At 37.1% G+C, this 20,560-nt stretch overlaps 1 protein-coding gene across 1 annotated transcript; it reads right to left on the bottom strand.

Annotated features, from left to right (window-relative positions):
* On the bottom strand, positions 1-19,300 carry LOC116467839 (olfactory receptor 5D13-like). Its single transcript, XM_058439698.1, has 3 exons — positions 19,181-19,300; positions 3,897-3,905; positions 1-930 (listed from the first exon to the last, which is right to left on the bottom strand). Exons 1-3 carry the CDS (start codon positions 19,298-19,300, stop codon positions 1-3), a joined length of 1,059 nt encoding a protein of 352 aa, XP_058295681.1.
* Positions 19,301-20,560: the final 1,260 nt, after the last annotated feature.

Below are 20,560 nucleotides of genomic sequence, written 5' to 3'. Positions count from 1 at the left end.
CTAGATTTTATAATATGAGACATAATAATTTGGTAATGAGTAACCTCCTGTCTCTTTTACATCTTTGTTCCTGAGGCTATAGATCAAGGGGTTCAGCATGGGAATGAACACTGTGTAAAAGACAGAGGTCACCTTGACCATGAGCCATGAACTTTTGGAGTTAGGAACACAGTAGAGGAAAAGGATAGTCCCATGGAAAATGGTAATGGCGGTCAGGTGGGAGGCACACGTGGAGAACGCTTTCTTGCGCCCCCCAGTGGAAGGCATCTTCATGACAGTGATAAAAATGAAAGCATAGGAAGTGAAAATCATCATCAGACTGCTTATTTCATTGAATGTGGCAGAAACTAAAGTGATCTCCTGGCTCACATAGGGGTCAGAGCAAGACACAGCAACAATGGCAGCATGCTCACAGACAAAGTTATTAATGATATTATTTCCTCTGAAGGATAATTCCAGTAGAAAGTAGGTAAGTGTCAGGAAACAGACTATCCCCCAAGAGTATGATGTAGCCACCAACAAGGAGCAAAGCCTCTGGGACATTGCAACTGTGTAGAGAAGAGGGTTACATACCGCCACATATCGGTCATAGGCCATCACTGCCAGCATGAATGTTTCTGTCCCTACAAATATGCAGACAAGGAAGAATTGCATGATGCATCCTGTGAAGGAAATAGTTCTATATTCCACAACCAAGTTCTCCAGCAGTTTGGGTGTAATCGTAGTAGAATAACAGAAATCAACAAAGGACAAGTGGCTGAGGAAAAAGTACATGGGGGTGTGGAGTTTGGGGCTGATCCTGATGACCATGATCATGCCCAGGTTTCCCAGCACAGTGACTGTGTAGATGGTCAGGAACACCAGGAACAGGGGCGTCTGAAGGTCTGGATATTCTGAGAAGCCCAAGAGGATGAAGGTGACTTCAGAAGTCTGATTTTCTTGGTCCCTGGGACAAAATAGGGAAGTTGATTCAGAGATGCAAGAAGAAATATTTGGACAAGGCCAAGTAAAATGAAGAAATGTTGAGAGGTTTAGTGATTATCTATAAAAAGACTTATGGATGTGCTTAGTTTCAACAATTACATTGTTTCAAAAGCTAGAATTTGCTAATATCACAATTATACAGTGCATATAAAATGTATGTCAATGTAATAATAAAATATGGGAACTGAGAGAGGAAGAACAAAAGTGCAGTTGGCTCTGGTATATTTTAAACGATCCGGTTCAGTAGCCTCAGAGGCAACTGGCTTCATGAGAAGGGCCAGTCTACCTTTTGCATGAGTCAGAGTTTAGTGAAAATGCTTATCACGGAGGAAGATAAGCATTTCCATTTTATTTCATTTCAATACAATGCTTATTTTGAGTTTCGGTAATTTTTTCACTTCTTCACCTAGTAAATGATGAGAACTTGGAACTCCAAAAAGGAAATTAATGATGGAGTAAAATGATCACTACATTTTTGTAACAGTTGTTTCTATAGCTATTTCTGAATTTCCCTTTCCAATGACCTCCCTACATTTAATCACACATTTATTTCCACATATTTCAGATTCTTCCTGTATAATGTGAATGATGCACTTGATCAGCCACATTTATATAATTATTGAAAAAATGAAAAAATCTGTTACTTTTTCTTGATATATTATAATATCAGATATTTAGAATGATTTGGTTTGGGAGCAAACAATAATAATACATCCAGATCGTTTTTATTATTCTGAAGTACTTTCTGCCACAACATTCTCAGGTGGTCAAAATTCAGTTCTCCTCCAAATCTTCAAAGATGAGACATCACTTCCAGAAGAATTGCAATGGTTTTTATTTGGTTAGGACATTTTTGTTTTGTTTTGTTTGCATTGAATTGCTTGCAATAGACACACAGATAATCTTTCCGATATCCTACACTTTTAGTTTCTTCATCTTTTCCAACAATTTTATCTCAACTTGACTCATTCATCATGGTCATAGTAGTTATGTCATTATCAGTAACTGTAAACCCTGAAAAATATCAATATTATGCAACGTTTGTAATATAATATGTATTTTACTCATGTTTTCTTCTTTGCCATTTCAACAAATTGTTGTCCTACGATAAAATAATATTAATGAGGGCAAATATGGAAGGCTAGGACATAGTAGGTTCTCAACAATCTTTATTGAATAAATGAATGTATATATGAGTGAATAAATCTAGCCACATGTTGTACATGTATTGGTGTAAAAGTTTATAATAATAATAAAGAAGCTGGACTTGCCTATTAAATCAAGACCACATTGTAAACTCACAATGCACTGAGGCACACCTTGAGTCCTACAGAACAAGTAGCTATAGTGAAACCCCGTAAGACCTAAGCATCTTGAATTAGAATAAAACAAGGAGAGTTAGAAGGGAAAATGAGGCGTTGGATGTTTTCTAAATGTTCTGAGTTCATTCAAAATAACTCAACTACTGTTTTGTGCCAGTTTAATCCAGAACCATGTCTTGACTGCTTACTGAAAGCCAAAAAAAGCAGTAGGCATAAAAAGAACACCATTCCACACAGCATTCTGTAAAAATTCTATGCTTTATCATTAGCTGAAATTAAACACTCTATAGTTTACACATAGTTGTTACAATGTTTAGCCTCCAAGACAATATAGTGCATGCACCTATATTTTGCAGAAAACATAAGTGCATGCAGTATATATATATATACATATATAATATTATATAGAGAGAGAATTATATAGGTTAGGGTTAGGGTTACATATAAAAGTATTTTATGTATAACTTACATATCCATGCAATTTCTTTCTTTAATTGCTCTTTTAAATTCACTTCATTTGACACCGGTGATTCGATTGTCTACATTTGTTGTTATTTTCTAAACTTATGTTTTAGTTTGACACAAAACTCATTGAGTGCAAATTTCCTAACTGAACACACTTTTTCAAGCATTTTCCGATATCTATATTCTTTCCTAAGGATGTTCTAACAAATTCTGAGCAGACTGGGCTTGAAAAGAAAATCATTTCCATCAAAGATATGGATTTTATAATATATATTCCACTTATTGTTACTCAAACATCTTTTCTATGTGTGGCACTTTTCAACCAACTTCCTACACTCTATTTCTTTACTGAAAGACTTGGGGCCAAAGTTCACAATCTCCCATTTAGCCCCAGGAAGTGTCACCCTTGTTGAGCTGAATGAGGGCTCAAGGTGCTGTGCACAAGCTTTCCCTCTTTTGTAGTGACACCCAACGTGGCTATCCGATTGTTCATTTGCTATGTACTCAGCACTGTAATAGGCATTTTAGAAACTATGAAATTATAAAATATTGGCCTTGACCTCAAAACTTTTTTTCTAAGCATTATTCCAAGGAATAATGCAAGTATTTGCAAATTATACAATATAGCATACAATCCTTATTACTTATTGAAACTAAAGTTTGTGCCCATAAAAAGAAGAAGAATATTGTGATAAAAAGAGTACAGGCAAATTAATATTAATAAATATGGTGAAAGATAATATTCCTAGTTAACAGAATGGCAGTTAGATTTACATATGGATTTGCCTCCTGCAAAGATTATTGGAACACACTTTTTTCCTTCTAAAGTTATATAAAGTAAGAATTGAATAACTCACTTAAGTGCAGAAGGAATTGCCTTATTCATTTACTAACGCTTCTTTTGCAAAGATTAATGGACTCCAGGAAAGTTCCTGTGGAGAACTAAAAAAAAAAAAAAAAAAATCGCAACAAAAGTGGCAGGCAGGAGTTTGTAATATATTTCAATAAATGTTTCGATTATACAGGGGTGGAGCCAAGATGACCGAATAGGAACAGCTCCGGTCTACAGCTCCCAGGGTGAGCGACACAGAAGACAGGTGATTTCTGCATTTCTGTTTGAGGTACCAGGTTCATCTCACTAGGGAGTGCCAAACAGTGGGTGCAGGACAGTTGGTGCAACACACTGTGCACCAGCTGAAGCACGGAGAGGCATTGCTTCACTCGGGAAGCGCAAGGGGTCAGGGAGTTCCCTTTCCTAGTCAAAGAAAGGGGTAACAGAGGGCACCTGGAAAATCGGGCCAGTCCCACCCTAATACTGCGCTTTTCCAATGGGCTTGGAAAATGACACACCAGGAGATTGTGCCCCCCACCTGGCTCAGAGGGTCCTATGCCCATGGAATCTCTCTGATTGCTAGCACAGCAGTCTGAGATCAAACTGGAAGGTGCCAGCGAGGCTAGGGGAGGGGCGCCTGCCATTGCCCAGGCTTGTTAGGTAAAAAAAGCAGCCAAGAAGCTCAAACTGGGTGGAGCCCACCACAGCTCAAGGAGGCCTGCCTGCCTCTGTAGGCTCCACCTCTGGGGGCAGGGCACAGACAAACAAAAATTCAGCAGGAATCTCTGCAGACTTAAATGTCCTTGTCTGACAGCTTTGAAGAGAGTAGAGCTTCTCCCAGCATGCAGCTGGAGATCTGAGAACGGGTAGACTGCCTCCTAAAGTGGGTCCCTCACCCCTGAGCAGCCTAACTGGGAGGCACCCCCCCAGTAGGGAAAGACTGACACCTCATTCAACCTGGTACTCCTCTGAGACAAAACTTTCAGAGGAACTATCAGACAGCTGAATTTGTGGTCTCATGAAAATCTGCTGTTCTGCAGCCACCACTGCTGACACCCAGGCAAACAGGGTCTGGAGTGGACCTCTAGCCAATTCCAACAGACCTGCAGCTGAGGGTCCTGTCTGGTAGAAGGAAAACTAACAAACAGAAAGGACATCCACACCAAAAACCAATCTGTACATCACCAGCATCAAAGACCAAAAGTAGATAAAACCACAAAGACGGGGAAAAAACAGAGCAGAAAAACTGGGAACTCTAAAAAGCAGAGCACCTCTCCTCCTCCAAAGGAACGCAGTTCCTCACCAGCAATGGAACAAAGCTGGATGGAGAATGACTTTCACGAGCTGAGAGAAGAAGGCTTCAGATGATCAAACTACTCTGAGCTACGGGAGGGAATTCAAAACAATAGCAAAGAAGATAAAAACTTTGAAAAAAAATTAGACAAATGGATAACTAGAATAACCAATGCAGAGAAGGGCTTAAAGGAGCTGATGGAGCTGAAAGCCAAGTTTCGAGAACTACGCAAAGATTGCAGAAGACTCGGTAGCCTATGAGATCAACTGGAAGAAAGGGTGTCAGTGATGGAAGATGAAATGAATGAAATGAAGTGAGAAGGGAAATTTAGAGAAAAAAGAATAAAAAGAAACAAACAAAGCCTCCAAGAAATTTGGGACTATGTGAAAAGACCAAACCTACGTCTGATTGGTGTACCTGAAAATGACGAGGAGAATGGAACCAAGTTGGAAAACACTCTGCAAGGTATTATCCAGGAGAACTTCTGCAATCTAGCAAGGCAGGCCAATATTCAGATTCAGGAAATACAGAGAACGCCACAAAGATACTCCTCGAGAAGAGCAACTCCAAGACACATAATTGTCAGATTCACCAAAGTTGAAATGAAGGAAAAAATGTTAAGGGGAGCCAGAGAGAAAGGTCGGGTTACCCACAAAGGGAAGCCCATCAGATTAACAGCTGATCTCTCAGCAGAAACTCTACAAGCCAGAAGAGAGTGGGGGCCAATATTCAACATTATTAAAGAAAAGAATTTTCAACTCAGAATTTCATATCCAGCCAAACTAAGCTTCATAAGTGAATGAGAAATAAAATCCTTTACAGACAAGCAAATGCTGAGTGATTTTGTCACCACCAGGCCTGCCCTAAAAGTGCTCCTGAAGGAAGCACTAAACATGGAAAGAAACAACCGGTACCAGCCACTGCAAAAACATGCCAAATTGTAAAGACCATCAAGGCTAGGAAGAAACTGCCTCAACTAGTGAGCAAAATAACCATTTAACATCATAATGACAGAATCAAATTCACACCTAACAATACAAACTTTAAATGCAAATGGAATAAGTGCTCCAATTAAAAGACACAGACTGGCAAATTGGATAAAGAGTCAAGACCCATCAGTGTGCTGTATTCAGGAAACCCATCTCACGTGCAGAGACACATAGACTCAAAATAAAGAGATGGAGGAAGATCTATCAAGCAAATGGAAAACAAAAAAAGGCAGGGGTTGCAATCCTAGTCTCTGATAAAATAGACTTTAAACCAACAAAGATCAAAAGAGACAAAGAAGGCCATTACATAATGGTAAACAATCAATTCAACAAGAAGAGCTAAGTATCCTAAATATATATGCACCCAACACAGGAGCACCCACATTCATAAAGCAAGTCCTGAGTGACCTACAAAGGACTTAAACTCCCACACAATAATAATGGGAGATTTTAACACCCCACTGTCAACATTAGACAGATCAATGAGACGGAAAGTTAACAAGGATATCCAGGAATTGAACTCAGCTCTGCACAAAGTGGACCTAATAGACATCTACAGAACTCTCCACCCCAAATCAACAGAATATACAATTTTTCAGCACCACGCCACACCTATTCCAAAATTGACCACATAGTTGGAAGTAAAGCTCTCCTCAGCAAATGTAAAAGAACAGAAATTATAACAAACTGTCTCTCAGACCACAGTGCAATCAAACTAGAACTCAGGATTAAGAAACTCACTTAAAACCACTCAACTACATGGAAACTGAACAACCAGCTCCTGAATGACTACTGGGTACATAATGAAATGAAGGCAGAAATAAAGATGTTCTTTCAAACCAACGAGAACAAAGACACAACATACCAGAATCTCTGGGACACGTTCAAAGCAGTGTGTAGATGGAAATTTATAGCACTAAATGCCCACAAGAGAAAGCAGGAAAGATCCAAAATTGACACCCTAACATCACAATTAAAAGAACTAGAAAAGCAAGCGCAAACACATTCAAAAGCTAGCAGAAGGCAAGAAGTAACTAAAATCAGAGCACAACTGAAGGAAATAGAAACACAAAAAGCCCTTCAAAAAATTAATGAATCCAGGAGCTGGTTTTTTGAAAAGATCAACAAAATTGATAGATTCCTAGCAAGAATAATAAAGAAGAAAAGAGAGAAGAATCAAATAAATGCAATAAAAAATGAAAAAGGGGATATCACCACCAATCCCACAGAAATACAATCTACCATCAGAGAATACTACAAACACCTCTATGCAAATAAACTAGAACATCTAGAAGAAATGGATAAATTCCTCGACAAATACACCCTCCCAAGACTAAACCAGGAAGAAGTTGAATCTCTGAATAGACCAATAACAGGTTCTGAAATTGTGGCAATAATCAATAGCTTACCAATGAAAAAGAGTCCAGGACCTGATGGATTCACAGCCGAACTCTACCAGAGGTACAAGGATGAACTGGTACCATTCCTTCTGAAACTATTCCAATAGGTAGAAAAAAAGGGAATCTTCCCTAACACATTTTATGAGGCCAGCATTGTCCTGATACCAAAGCCTGGCAGAGACACAATCAAAAAAGAGAATTTCAGACCAATATCCTTGATGAACATTGATGCAAAAATCCTCAATATAATACTGCCAAACCGAATCCAGCAGCACATCAAAAAGCTTATCCACCATGATTAAGTGGGCTTCATCCCTGGGATGCAAGGCTGGTTCAACATAAACAAATCAATAAATGTAATCCAGCATATAAACAGAACCAAAGACAAAAACCACATGATTATCTCAATAGATGCAGAAAAGGCCTTTGACAAAATTCAACAACCTTCATGCTAAAAACTCTCAATAAATTAGGTATTGATGGGACGTATCTCAAAATAATAAGAGCTATCTATGACAAACCCACAGCCAGTATCATACTGAATGGACAGAAACTGGAAGCATTCCCTTTGAAAACTGGCACAAGACAGGGATGCCCTCTCTCACCACTCCTATTCAACATAGTGCTGGAAGTTCTGGCCAGGGCAATCAGGGACGAGAAGGAAATAAAGGGTATTCAATTAGGAAAAGAGGAAGTCAAATTGTCCCTGTTTGCAGATGACATGACTGTATATCTAGAAAACCCCATAGTCTCAGCCCAAAATCTCCTTAAGCTGATTAGCAACTTCAGCAAAGTCTCAGGATACAAAATCAATGTACAAAAATCACAAGCATTCTTGTACACCAATCACAGACAAACAGAGAGCCAAATCATGAGTGAACTCCCATTCACAATTGCTTCAAAGAGAATAAAATACCTAGGAATCCAGCTCACAAGGGACGTGAAGGACCTCTTCAAGGAGAACTACAAACCACTGCTCAATGAAATAAAAGAAGATACAAACAAATGGAAGAACATTCCATGCTCATGGGTTGGAAGAATCAATATCATGAAAACGGCCATACTGCCCAAGGTAATTTATAGATTCAATGCCATCCCCATCAAGCTACCAATGACTTTCTTCATAGAATTGGAAAAAAACTACTTTAAAGTTCATATGGAACCAAAAAAGATCCCACATCACCAAGTCAATCCTAAGCCACAAGAACAAAGCTGGAGGCATCACGCTACCTGACTTCAAACTATACTACAAGGCTACAGTAACCAAAAAAGCATGGTACTGGTACCACAACAGAGACATAAATCAATGGAACAGAACAGAGCCCTCAGAAATAATGCCACACATCTACAACTATCTGATCTTTGACAAACCTGACAAAAACAAGCAATGGGGGAAGGATTCCCTATTTAATAAATGGTGCTGGGAAAACTGGCTAGCCATATGTAGAAGGCTGAAACTGGATCCCTTCCTTACACCTTATACAAAAATTAATTCAAGATGGGTTAAAGACTTACATGTTAGACCTAAAACCATAAAAACCCTAGAAGAAATCCTAGGCAATACTATTCAGGACATAGGCGTGGGCAAGGACTTCATGTCTAAAACACCAAAAGCAATGGCAACAAAAGCCAAAATTGACAAATGGGATCTAATTAAACTAAAGAGCTTATGCACAGCAAAAGAAACTACCATCAGAGTGAACAGGCAACCTACAGAATGGGAGAAAATTTTTGCAACCTACTCATCTGACAAAGGGCTAATATCCAGAATCTACAATGAACTCAAACAAATTTACAAGAAAAAAACAAACAACCCCATCAACAAGTGGGCGAAGGACATGAACAGACACTTCTCAAAAGAAGACATTTATGCAGCTAAAAAACACATGCAAAAATGCTCATCATCACTGGCCATCAGAGAAATGAAAATCAAAACCACAGTGAGATACCATCTCACACCAGTTAGAATGGCCATCATTCAAAAGTCAGGAAACAGCAGATGCTGGAGAGGATGTGGAGAAATAGGAACACTTTTACACTGTTGGTGGGACTGTACACTAGTTCAACCATTTTGGAAGTCAGTGTGGCTATTCCTCAGGGATCTAGAACTAAAAATACCATTTGACCCAGACATCCCATTACTGGGTATATACTCAAAGGACTATATATCATGCTGCTATAAAGACACATGCTCACGTATGTTTACTGCGGCAGTATTCACAATAGCAAGGACTTGGAACCAACCCAAATGTCCAACAATGATAGACTGGATTAAGAAAATGTGTCACATATACACCATGGAATACTATGCAGCCATAAAAATGATGAGTTCATGTCTTTTGTAGGGACATGGATGAAACTGGAAAACATCATTCTCAGTAAACTATTGCAAGGAGAAAAAGTCAAACACTGCATGTTCTCACTCATAGGTGGGAATTGAACAATGAGAACTCATGGACACAGGAAGGGGAACATCACACTCCAGGGACTGTTGTGGCATGGGGTGGGGAGGGACAGCATTAGGAGATATACCTCATGCTAAATGATGAGTTAATGGGTGCAGCAAACCAGCATGGCACATGGATACATATGTAACAAACCTGCACATTGTGCACATGTACCCTATAACCTAAAGTATAATAATAAAATTAAAAAAATAAAATAAAATAAATGTTTCAAGAAAATGACTTTTTTCCCCTGATTTTTTCAAATAAACTCGGTGATAACATAGAGAAAATGATACCAAAATGCTGAATCCTGACACCAAACTGTGTCACAAATGTATATGCCACAAAGGCCTTAGGGATGTTAACCCTAGAGAATATAATTGAAGTATTGCCTAGGAGGCCACAAATAAAGCAATTAGATAAAACAATGCCCCATGTGATATCCTGGTTGCATGCAATTTCTTGTAATGACTGGTGAATAATTTCATCATAAACTTTAATCCCATGATCTTTTAAATATGTTGAACCAGACAATATATTTTGATTTAAAATACCTGAAAATACAAAAATGTACAAAAGAAAAAAACAACTATTGGGCAACAATCCAGAGATAACTACTGTCAATTGTTTCTTTATTTCTAGTTTTCTTGCTCCTATGTGTGTATGTATGTATTAGTGTGTATCTGATACAAAGCTTATATAATAAATATCGTAACTATATTTTGTATTATTGTTTTTATATAACATTGCACTGTGAGCTTCATTTTAGGTAGTAGTTATTCAACTTATATAAATACCTGTTCAACTTTTCTTTAAGTAAATGTGATATGAATTATTTTTTAATTTATTAGATATGTAGTTCGGTGATTCTTGAAATTCATTGTGAATTTCATTACAAATAGAGATGCAAAAATTCCTCAAGAGAATACTACAAACTGTATTCAACAGCATGTAAAAAGACATTAAAATTAAACACATGGCAAGTGGAATTTATTCCTGGAATGTAAGTATAGTACAATTTACCACATTAATCAGTGTAATACACCACATTAACAGTGTAAATGAAAAAATACCTGATCTTCTCAATTAGTGCAGGAAAGCGATTTGACAAAAGTGCACACTCTTTCATAATAAAACCACTGAAAAAACTAAAAATAGAGAAAACATCTTCAGTATATTAAAGGCCAGCAATATATGAAAAACCTACAGCTAATTAATACTCAAAGATGGAAAGACTAAAAGATTTTCCTCAAAGATCAAGAATAAAACAAGGATGTTTGCTTTCACGACTTTCATTCAAAATCATTTTAAAGGTTCTAGCCAGAGCAATTAGGCAAGAAAAGTTTTTTAAAGCATCCAAATTTGACAGAAAAAAAATCAGAATTTTAGCAGATGACTTTTTATTTTATTTTATATTTTATTTTATTTTATTTTATTTTATTTTATTTTATTTTATTTTATTTTATTTTATTTTATTTTATTTTATTTTATTTATTTTATTTTTACAGAGTTTCACTGTTGTTGCCCAGGCTGGAGTACAATGGCACAACCTTGGCTCACTGCAACCTCTGTCTCCCATGTTCAAGTGATTCTCCTGCCTCAGCCTTTTTAATAGCTGGGATTACAAGTGCCCACCACCATGGCCGGTTCATTTTTTGTATTTTTAGTAGATACAGGGCTTCACCGTGTTGACCAGGCTGGTCTTGAACTCCTGACTTCAGGTGATCCACCCGCCTCAGCCTCCCAAAGTGCTAGGATTACAGGCATGAGCCAGCATACCCAGCCGACATATCTTATATATAGAAAATCTTAAAGATGCCAAACATCCTTACCCAAATATAACTCTTAGAACTAATAAACAAATCCAGCAATATTGGGAGATACAAATTAAACATACAAAAATCTGTCGCATTTCTATACTTGCAAAAAACAAGGAGGCCGAGGCGGGCGGATCACGAGGTCAGGAGATCGAGACCATCCTGGCTAACATGTGAAACCCCGTCTCTACTAAAAATACGAAAAATTAGCCGGGCAAGGTAGCGGGTTCCTGTAGTCCCAGCTACTCGGGAGGCTGAGGCAGGAGAATGGCGTGAACCCCGGGGGGCGGAGCCTGCAGTGAGCTGAGATTGCGCCACTGCACTCCAGCCTGGGTGAAAGAGCGAGACTCTCAAAAAAAAAAAAAAAACAACAAACAAACAAACAAACAAACAAACAAACAAAAAAAGCCCCCTCTAAAAAAATTAAGAAAACAAGTTATTTGCATTTGCATCAAAAACAATGAAATACTCAGGAATAAACTTAGCCAAACAGACAAAAGAATAATATACTGAAAAGCATAAAATGTTGCTGACAGAAATTAAAGAGGACATAAATAAGTGAAAACTCATCTCGTGTTCATAGATTTGAAGGCTTTATATTTTAAGATGCCAATACTCCCCATAGCAATTACAAATACAGTGAAAACTATCAAAATCCCAATGACATTTTTAATAGAAAAATCCATTCTAAAATCTAGACAGGATTACATGAGACCTTAAAACGCCAAAACAATCTTGGAAGGGAAAACAAAGTTTGAGGTTTCACACTTTCTGATTTCATACTTACCACAGAACTATAACAATCAAAGCAGTAAAGTACTGTTATGAAGAAAGTTATATAGACTAATAGAATAGAATAGACAACCCACAAGTAAACATATATACATATGGTCAAATGTATTATACATCAGTGCCAAGATTATGCAGTAGGAAGAGGCCGGTCTTTTTAACAGATGGTATTGAGAAAACTAGCCTCCTGCCAGAGAAATTTGAACCCTTATCTTACATAATGAACAAAAAATTAACTTAAAATGGATTAAAGACCTAAAAGTAAGAGCCAAAACTATACAACTCTTAGGATATATATAAGTCAGTTCTCACACTGCTGTAAAGAAATACCTGAGACTGGGTAATTTATAAAGAAAAGTGGTTCAATTGGCTCACGGTTCTGCAAGCCGTACAGGAAGCATGATGATGGCATCTTCTTGGCTTCTGAGGAGGTCTCAGGAAACTTACAATTATAGTGAAAGGTGAAGGGGAAGCAGGCACATCTTATGTGGCTGAAGCAAGAGGAAGAGATGGGGTGGCGGGGAGGTGCTACACACTTTTATATAACCAGATCTCATGAGACCTCACTCACTCAATGTCACAAGAACAGCACCAAGAGGATGGTGCTAAACCATTAATGAGAAACCGCCCCCACGATTCAGTCACCTGCCACCAGGTCCCACTCCAACACTGGGGTGTTACATGAGATTTTGTGGGGATACAAATCCAAAACTTGTCAGGGGAAGACCTAGAAAAAAAACTTCATGACATTGAATTTGTTAATTATTTATTGTATATGACCCCAAAAGTATTTACATATATATATATATAAATATAATGGACTTAAAATTAAAAACTAAAAACTTCAAAGAACACTCCCAACAGAGTAAAATGGCAGCCCAAAATATAGGAGAAAATCTTTTGAAATCATATTTCTAAGTGATTAATATACAGAATATATATTTTAAAAACTCCTATAAATCAACAAAACAAAAACAGCCCAATTCAAAAACAGGCAAAGAACTTGAATACACATGTCTTCAAAGAAGCTACACATATGTCAATAAGAGTGTAGAAATATGCCCATCACTACTAATTAGGGATATGCAAATCAAAACCACAATGAATAGCAACTCCTTTATTTAAAACGAACAGATTCTAGAGTTCTAGAGTTCTGCTGTACAACATTGTGCTTATAGTTTTTTTTCAAAATCATACTGCATAAAATTAAAATTCTATTGAAGGTTGAGCTCATGTATTTGGTCTTATGGCAATAATAACACACACACACACACACACACAAAAACAAATAAAACAGCTACCACTTCACACCCTTTAGGATGGCAATTATGAAAAAGAAAACAAACGAAGAAAAGAAGGAAAAGGTGGAAAATAACAGGTTTCAGGGGAGATGGAATGAATTGGACTCCTTGAATATTACTGGTGATAATGTAAATGGTGAAGCTGCTCTAGAAAAACCTATGGTAGTTCCTCCAATAATTAGACATGAAAATACACATGACCCAGCAATTCCACTTCCAATATATACCCAAATAATTGAAAGCAGAGATTCTAACATATATTTGTGTACCAATGTTCTTAACAGTATTATTCACAGTAGCTCAAAGGTAGAAACAAGCCAAATGTCCATGGAGAGAGAATTCAACATGGATGAACCACAAAAACATTAAGCTAAGTGAAATAAGCCAGACACAAAAGGCAAATATTGTAAGATACTATGTATAAGAGGTACCTAGAAACATCAAATTATAGAGACAAAAAATTTACTGCTTACCAGGGACTTGGGACTTGGGGAGAAATAAATGCGGAGCTATTGCCTCTGAGCAACAAAATCCTCTTTATGCCTGATGTTTGAAACAGAAGGCTTAAGGGAAGCACTAATTTAAATACAGATGGGTGATGGATGATGGATAGGTAGACAGCTAGCTAGCTGATACAGGACAGACATATATACATACAGAGAAGAATCTAGCAATACAGAAACATATACATATACTATGCATAAACCACATATATATATTTTAAGTATACCTATATATTACCTACTGTTTGCATTTTGCATTTTCCTTTACATTTTGCAAAACTATATGTTTACAAATCAAACTTTTATACCATTTAATTCTCAAAGAATTTCTGAATGTATTTGTAAGGTTTTCAAAAACATTACAAATGGTTAACCAAAACTTGAATATTTTAATGATTTTCCGTGGAAACCTACCAAATTATATAAGAGGTTGACAAATAAATCTTAGTCCAATATTCTTTCTTGCGTGAAGAAATTTTTTTAAATTTTATCCTAGTTTGACATAATGAGAACAAAATATTTTACTTTTCATCAATATTATCAAGTCAATTCTTGTCTAATTGTTGTATCATTCTCAGCCAATTGTAACTGGTAGAATTTGTTTTCATATAGTCTAGTAGTACAAAATCCACCTCCTGAACAGTAGCTGAGGGAATAAATTTTTCTGTTACAAGTGGCAAAAACAGAAGACCCACTAGAGGGCAGAATGATACCAGTAATAAGAATACAGTTTTCACATACACAGGAGCAGTCATAAAACATGACTATATTTTAACATATTAAAAACTATAAAGTCAACAAAAATTGAAAAATATGCAAATAGAATTCCATGAAGACAGAAGAAAAGCATAAATTAATAACAATATTTTACTAAACAATAAGACATTTCATTTAAAAATGTAAAAGCTTGCCATTAAAAATAATACAGGGATTATCCAGATCACAACTGCAAAATTATTATAGAAGATATACATAGGACAATGATCAGAATACATTTTATGGTAGTGTATATCTATATCAACGAAATGAAGATAAATGAGAAATTCCATAGAAAAGACATAGAAAGAGGCTTTAAGCTAATAATAGCACTTAAAAGTTACTCTTTGTATCCATCCTCCGAAAAACCATTCAGATCAAAGAAAGTAAATAAATAAATCACACATTTGTGCATCACTGTAAGACAGATGACCCTATGAAGTAAAAGTTGACTATAGGTAGAGAAATATTTTTCAGAAGAAAAGAACTGAATTTCAAAATGTCATAATTCTGTGTGTGTAGAGTGAAGTCTGAAGAGACAGCTTAGAAAAGAGAAGAGGGAAATAGAAATCCTACTAGTGGGATCAAATGGATAAAATCAATAAGAAAGTTCTACTCTCATAACAAAAATTAAAAACCAAGTAAAGGCCTGATAGAAAACAGCATTACCTAGGGAAAATAAAAGCCGAGCTATTGTATAAAACTTGTTGTGAAAAACCTAGAAAAGTTATTTCCAGGCAAAACTCTACAAGTACATTGCCCTGTAGAGTTGTAATGGTTAAGAAAGAGGAAGTAATGCAAGTAAATTGAGGATTCTCCTAAAACAAAACACACACACACACTCACTACAACAAAGTTTATTGGAGGTAATATTTTATAAATATTTTTGTGTATTTTTATGTATTTAGATATAGATACATATACAGCTATATGTGTGTGTATATGTGCAGTTGTCCCTCGGTATTCATGGTGGATTGGTTTCATGACCTCCAGGGTTATCAAAATCTGCAGATGCTCAAGTTTCTGATATAAAATAGCATAGTATTTGCATATAACCTATGCACATCTTTGGGTATACTATAAATAATCTCTAGATTACTTATAACACCTAATACTATCTAAATAGTTATTCTACTGTATTGTTTAGAAAATAATGCTGAGAAAAAACATCTATATATGTTCAGTGCAGAGGCAATTTTATTCTTGAATATTTTTGATCTACAGCTAATTAAATACACAGATGTGGAACTCATAGACTGAGTATGGCTGACTGCACTTATCTAACTATATATAGACATCTATGTATAAATCTATCAATCAAACTACATATATACCTATATTTCTACATACACAGGAACTCACACAGGGACACATACACACTATAATGTTAGAATATAGCAATCTAAAACCGGGAATTTTCTAAGCCACATGAAACCATCATCATAGTACACAAAGTTAGCACACAAAAATGTCTCTATCCATGCAATGAACTACAAGGGTGGGAAGGGGAGTCAGTAAATAAGATCAAAATATTCCAACCAATGAAAATATAATGATACAAAAAAGGGCAGAAGGAAATTATAACATAACACTTCAGATTAAATTAAATATAACTTAACAAGCATTTTTAAGTATTAAAAATATCTTGAATTAAACATTTTAAATAAAATATAAATAAACAAAAATGGCTTATACCTAAAAAATGCTGGGCGGACTCAATAAACAAATTTAAGAAATAGTCCATTGGAGGAATCAAGACACAGTTACAAAGTAGAAAAGGGAGACTAAACACAAATATAAATTTAATAAAGTGTACCAAAAATACTTAGGAAAACAATCAAGAAAATGAAAAATAAAGAAAGGAAAAGGGTAGACAAAAAATAAGTGAAATGTCAACAGCCAAAGAAGATTCAATATGTATATAATTGGAGTCTTGGGAAAAATAAAAAAAGCAACACAATAGGAATATACACAGTGAAAGGGCCCATATTTTAAAATGTATATGTTTCCTTATAGGTGAAGTTGTGTCTCTTATAGGCAGAAGATAGACGGGTCTTAGTTTTTTTTTAAGATGGGTCTCAGTTTTTTTTTTTCTTTTTTTTCTTTTTCTTTTTTTCTTTCGCCACTCTATGTCATGTCTTTTGACTGGATAATTTAATCTATTTATATTTGAATTATTTGTTGTCAGATAACAACTTACCTACTGCCATTTTAAAAGTTGTTTCTGGTTGTATTGTAGATCCTTGGTTCCTTTTTCCTCTCTTATTGTCTTCCTTTGTGATTAGGTGATTTCTCCCTAGTTGTATAGTTTGATTTTTTCTTTTTCATCTTCTATGTATCTACTACAGGTTTTTGCATTGTGGTTATGATGAGGTTTGCATAAAACATCTTATAGTTATAATAGGCTATCTTAAGCTGATAAAAATGTAACATCACTCACATGAAGCGAGTCTTTTTATTCAATTTACACTTTACATTTTTTGTTTTCGGTGTCATGATTTACATCATTGTCTATTATATGTCCCTAAACAAATTATCACAACTATTATTTTAATACTTTTGTCATTAAACCTAACTAAAGATATCAGTGATTTACACATCATCATTATAGTCCAGGTGTATTCTAAATTTGGCTATGTACTTACTTTAAATAGTGAGTTTTATACTTTCATATGTTTTCATGTTACTAGTTAGTGCATTTTTCTTTCAGTTTGAAGAACTCTCTTTAGCATTTGTTGTAAACTAACCTGGTCATGGTGCCATACCTCAGCTTATCTCTCCTTCGTTTCTGAAGGATAGCTTTGTTGGGTAAGTTATTCTGGGTTGGTAGTTTGGGGTGTGTGTGTGTGTGTGTGTGTGTGTGTGTGTGTGTGTGTGTGTGTGTGTGTGTGTGTGTGTGTGTGTGTGTGTGTGTGTATGTCTGTGTGTCTGTGTGTTTCCTTCAGCACTGAAATCTATCATCCCACTATCTCCAGACCTGTGAGTTTTCTGCTGAGAAATTTGTTGCTGGTCTTACTAAATTCTTTCTAACATGGGATTTTCTGTCTCTGATTTTGGACATATTAATTATATCTTTGCATCATCTTGTTTGGATTGCACCTAATTGGAGACTTTTCACTTTCCTGTACTTGAATATTTATAGCTTTCCCTACATTTGGAATATTTTCTGCTATTATTTTTTAAATGAGTTTTATGTCTTTCTCTCTCTTTCCCTCCAACTCCTATAAGTTGCAAATTTGCTTTTTTGATGATGTCCCATATGTCCTGTAAGCTTTTTCCATTCCTTTTCATTTTTCCCTTTATTTTTAACTGACTGTATATTTTCAAATAACCTGCCTTCAAGTTCACAGATTCTCTCTGTTTGATCAATCCTTTTGTTAATGTTTTTCTTTTGCATTTTTTCTTTTGTTCATTTTATTTTTCAGCACCATAATTTCTGTTTGTTCTTTTTTTTTCAAATTCAGTCTGTTAAATTTCTTGTTTGGTCATGTATTGTTTTCTTGATTTTGTTGAATTATTTCTCAGTATTTTCTAGAAGTTCACCAATCTTGTTAAAATTATATCAAATTATTTCTCAGGCAGTTTGGACATCTCCATTATTTTAGAGTTAGCTACTAGCATTTTTATTTGTTATTTATTTATTTATTTATTGTAATGTCATGTTTCCCTGGTTGTTCTTGATACTTGTGACCATGCATTGTTGTCTGTGCATTTGAGAAAGTAGAGATTTATTTCAGCCTTTGAAGAGCGGCTTTGTCTGAGAAAGGCTTGACCAGTCAACCTATTCAGAGATTCTGACTAGGCTGTTTTGCATCTTCTGCAGGTGGACTTGCTGCTGGATTCCTCAGGTAGACTTCTGGTTATTGAGTCAGCAAGTCAACAGATCTGGCAACTGGGTCCATGGCATTGGCCAGGAGTCTGGATCCATTCCAGACTGGACTCCAGGACCTGTTGACCTGGAGTCTGACCAGGGAGATTCCACAGGAGCTGACCTGGTGTTTAACTTTCATCTGCAGGAGACATTGAGGTGCTAATTCCAGCACCTAAGCCTGGAAACTTGGTCCACTGGGCTGAGCCTGGATCCTGAAATCCATGGGAATGGGCCTGATATTGGAGTGGGCCTGGATCTGAGGTCTACAGAGGTGGGCTTATGTTTTGCAGCCAGGGAGCCGGCTTAGAGCCTGGGTCTGAATGAGTCATCCTGGAGCCTTGGTTGGCGGGGACCATCCAGGTTCTACTGTCTAGTGGGTAGTCCTAGTGCCTAGGTCTGCTAGAACAGACCTGGCCCCTGGGGTCACTGAAGCCTGGGGGCACTACGACAAGCCCAGAGCCTGGGGCTGACCTGCTGCTAGGAAGGCATGGAGCCTGTGTCTGTGGAGTATTTCTGAAGACTGGAATCATGATGGCATGGTACCTGGAGCCACAGTGGTTGGCATAAAGCCTGTGTCATGGGGTCAGCCTGGAGGCAGGGTATGAGAGTCTCATGGTGGAGACTAGATCCATGAGGGTGGGTCTAGGTCCTAGAGATGCAGTAGCCAGTCTGAGTCCAAAGGCCATCAGGGTCAACCAGCAACCTGGATCCACAGGTGCATTTTGGGGCATATGTTCTTGGGAGCTGGCCAAGCATTGGGGTCTTCTGGGTTGGGCTGGGTCTCTGTGTCTGCTACAACAGGCCTGGATGCTGTGTCAGCTGGAGCTTAGGGCCACAGAGGTTGGCCTAGAGAATAGGGTTGCAGGGACCAACTTCGTACTGAGCAGGCCGAGAGCCAGAGTTTGTAGGTGCTGGACTGGTGATTGAGACCATGAGAACTGACTTGGCATTGGAATGGGGCTGAAACCTGGGGTTGTAAGGGTCAGCTGAGTAGTGGGGACAGTTTGGAGCCTGCGGCCACTGGGGCCAACCTTGTTCTGAGGTAAACCTTGAAACTGAATCTGCTGTGCTGGCCTGGAGCTTGGGGCGGTGGGATGTAGTCAGGCACATCAGCAAGCCTGCGCCCCATCCATAGGTGTTAGCCTGAAGTCTGGAGCCATGTGGACCTGACCAATGCTGAGTTTTACTGGAGCAGACCTGGTATTGTCTAAAGAAAAGTTTGGTACTCACTTACTTCTCTTCCCTTCAAGCAGAGGGTATCTCTCTCCAAGCCGTGCTGCCTAAGGTTGGGAGAGGAGTGACACAGGTCATATAAAATTCTCTTTCATGACCTCTTCAATGCATGTTTCATTATTTCTGTGCTATGCCCAATTGCTGGAATCTTTCACCTGGTTTTCTTAGCTCTTGTGAAGGTTATTATGCATGGATAGATGTCCAATTGCTATTTCTGCATGGGAGCAAGCACTGAAAAGTCCTATTTTGTTCATGTCTGAATCTGAGCCATAATTCTACAATTTGTTATGTCAACAAATGGGCTCTAAAAATAAGACTCTGTAATTGAGGTAGTGTAACTGAGGTGTTGACTCTGAGAGTCTCAAAAAATCAATTCTGGCTCTGGGCAAATACAATCAGTCACTTCCTCATTTACAGAAAAGGATAGCTGTTTATTGTCTGGATGGAGATCTACAGTAACCTCACCTGAAGCTATTTTCTTGCAAAATAATGCTAATTTTCTTCAGATTTATTCTCAGTATGTGGCTACTAGAATAATAATAAGGGTCATATCTCAG

This window comes from Hylobates moloch, unplaced genomic scaffold (genome assembly GCF_009828535.3).
Source record: "Hylobates moloch isolate HMO894 unplaced genomic scaffold, HMol_V3 SCAFFOLD_5, whole genome shotgun sequence".
In the NCBI taxonomy this organism is placed as follows: Eukaryota; Metazoa; Chordata; class Mammalia; order Primates; family Hylobatidae; genus Hylobates; species Hylobates moloch.
This window is presented reverse-complemented; position numbering and strand designations above follow the sequence as displayed.

Coding starts and splice junctions, on each gene's coding strand:
- LOC116467839 (XM_058439698.1), bottom strand. CDS start 19,300: ATGATTCCAGTCTTCAGAAATACTCCACAGACACAGGCTCCATGCCTT.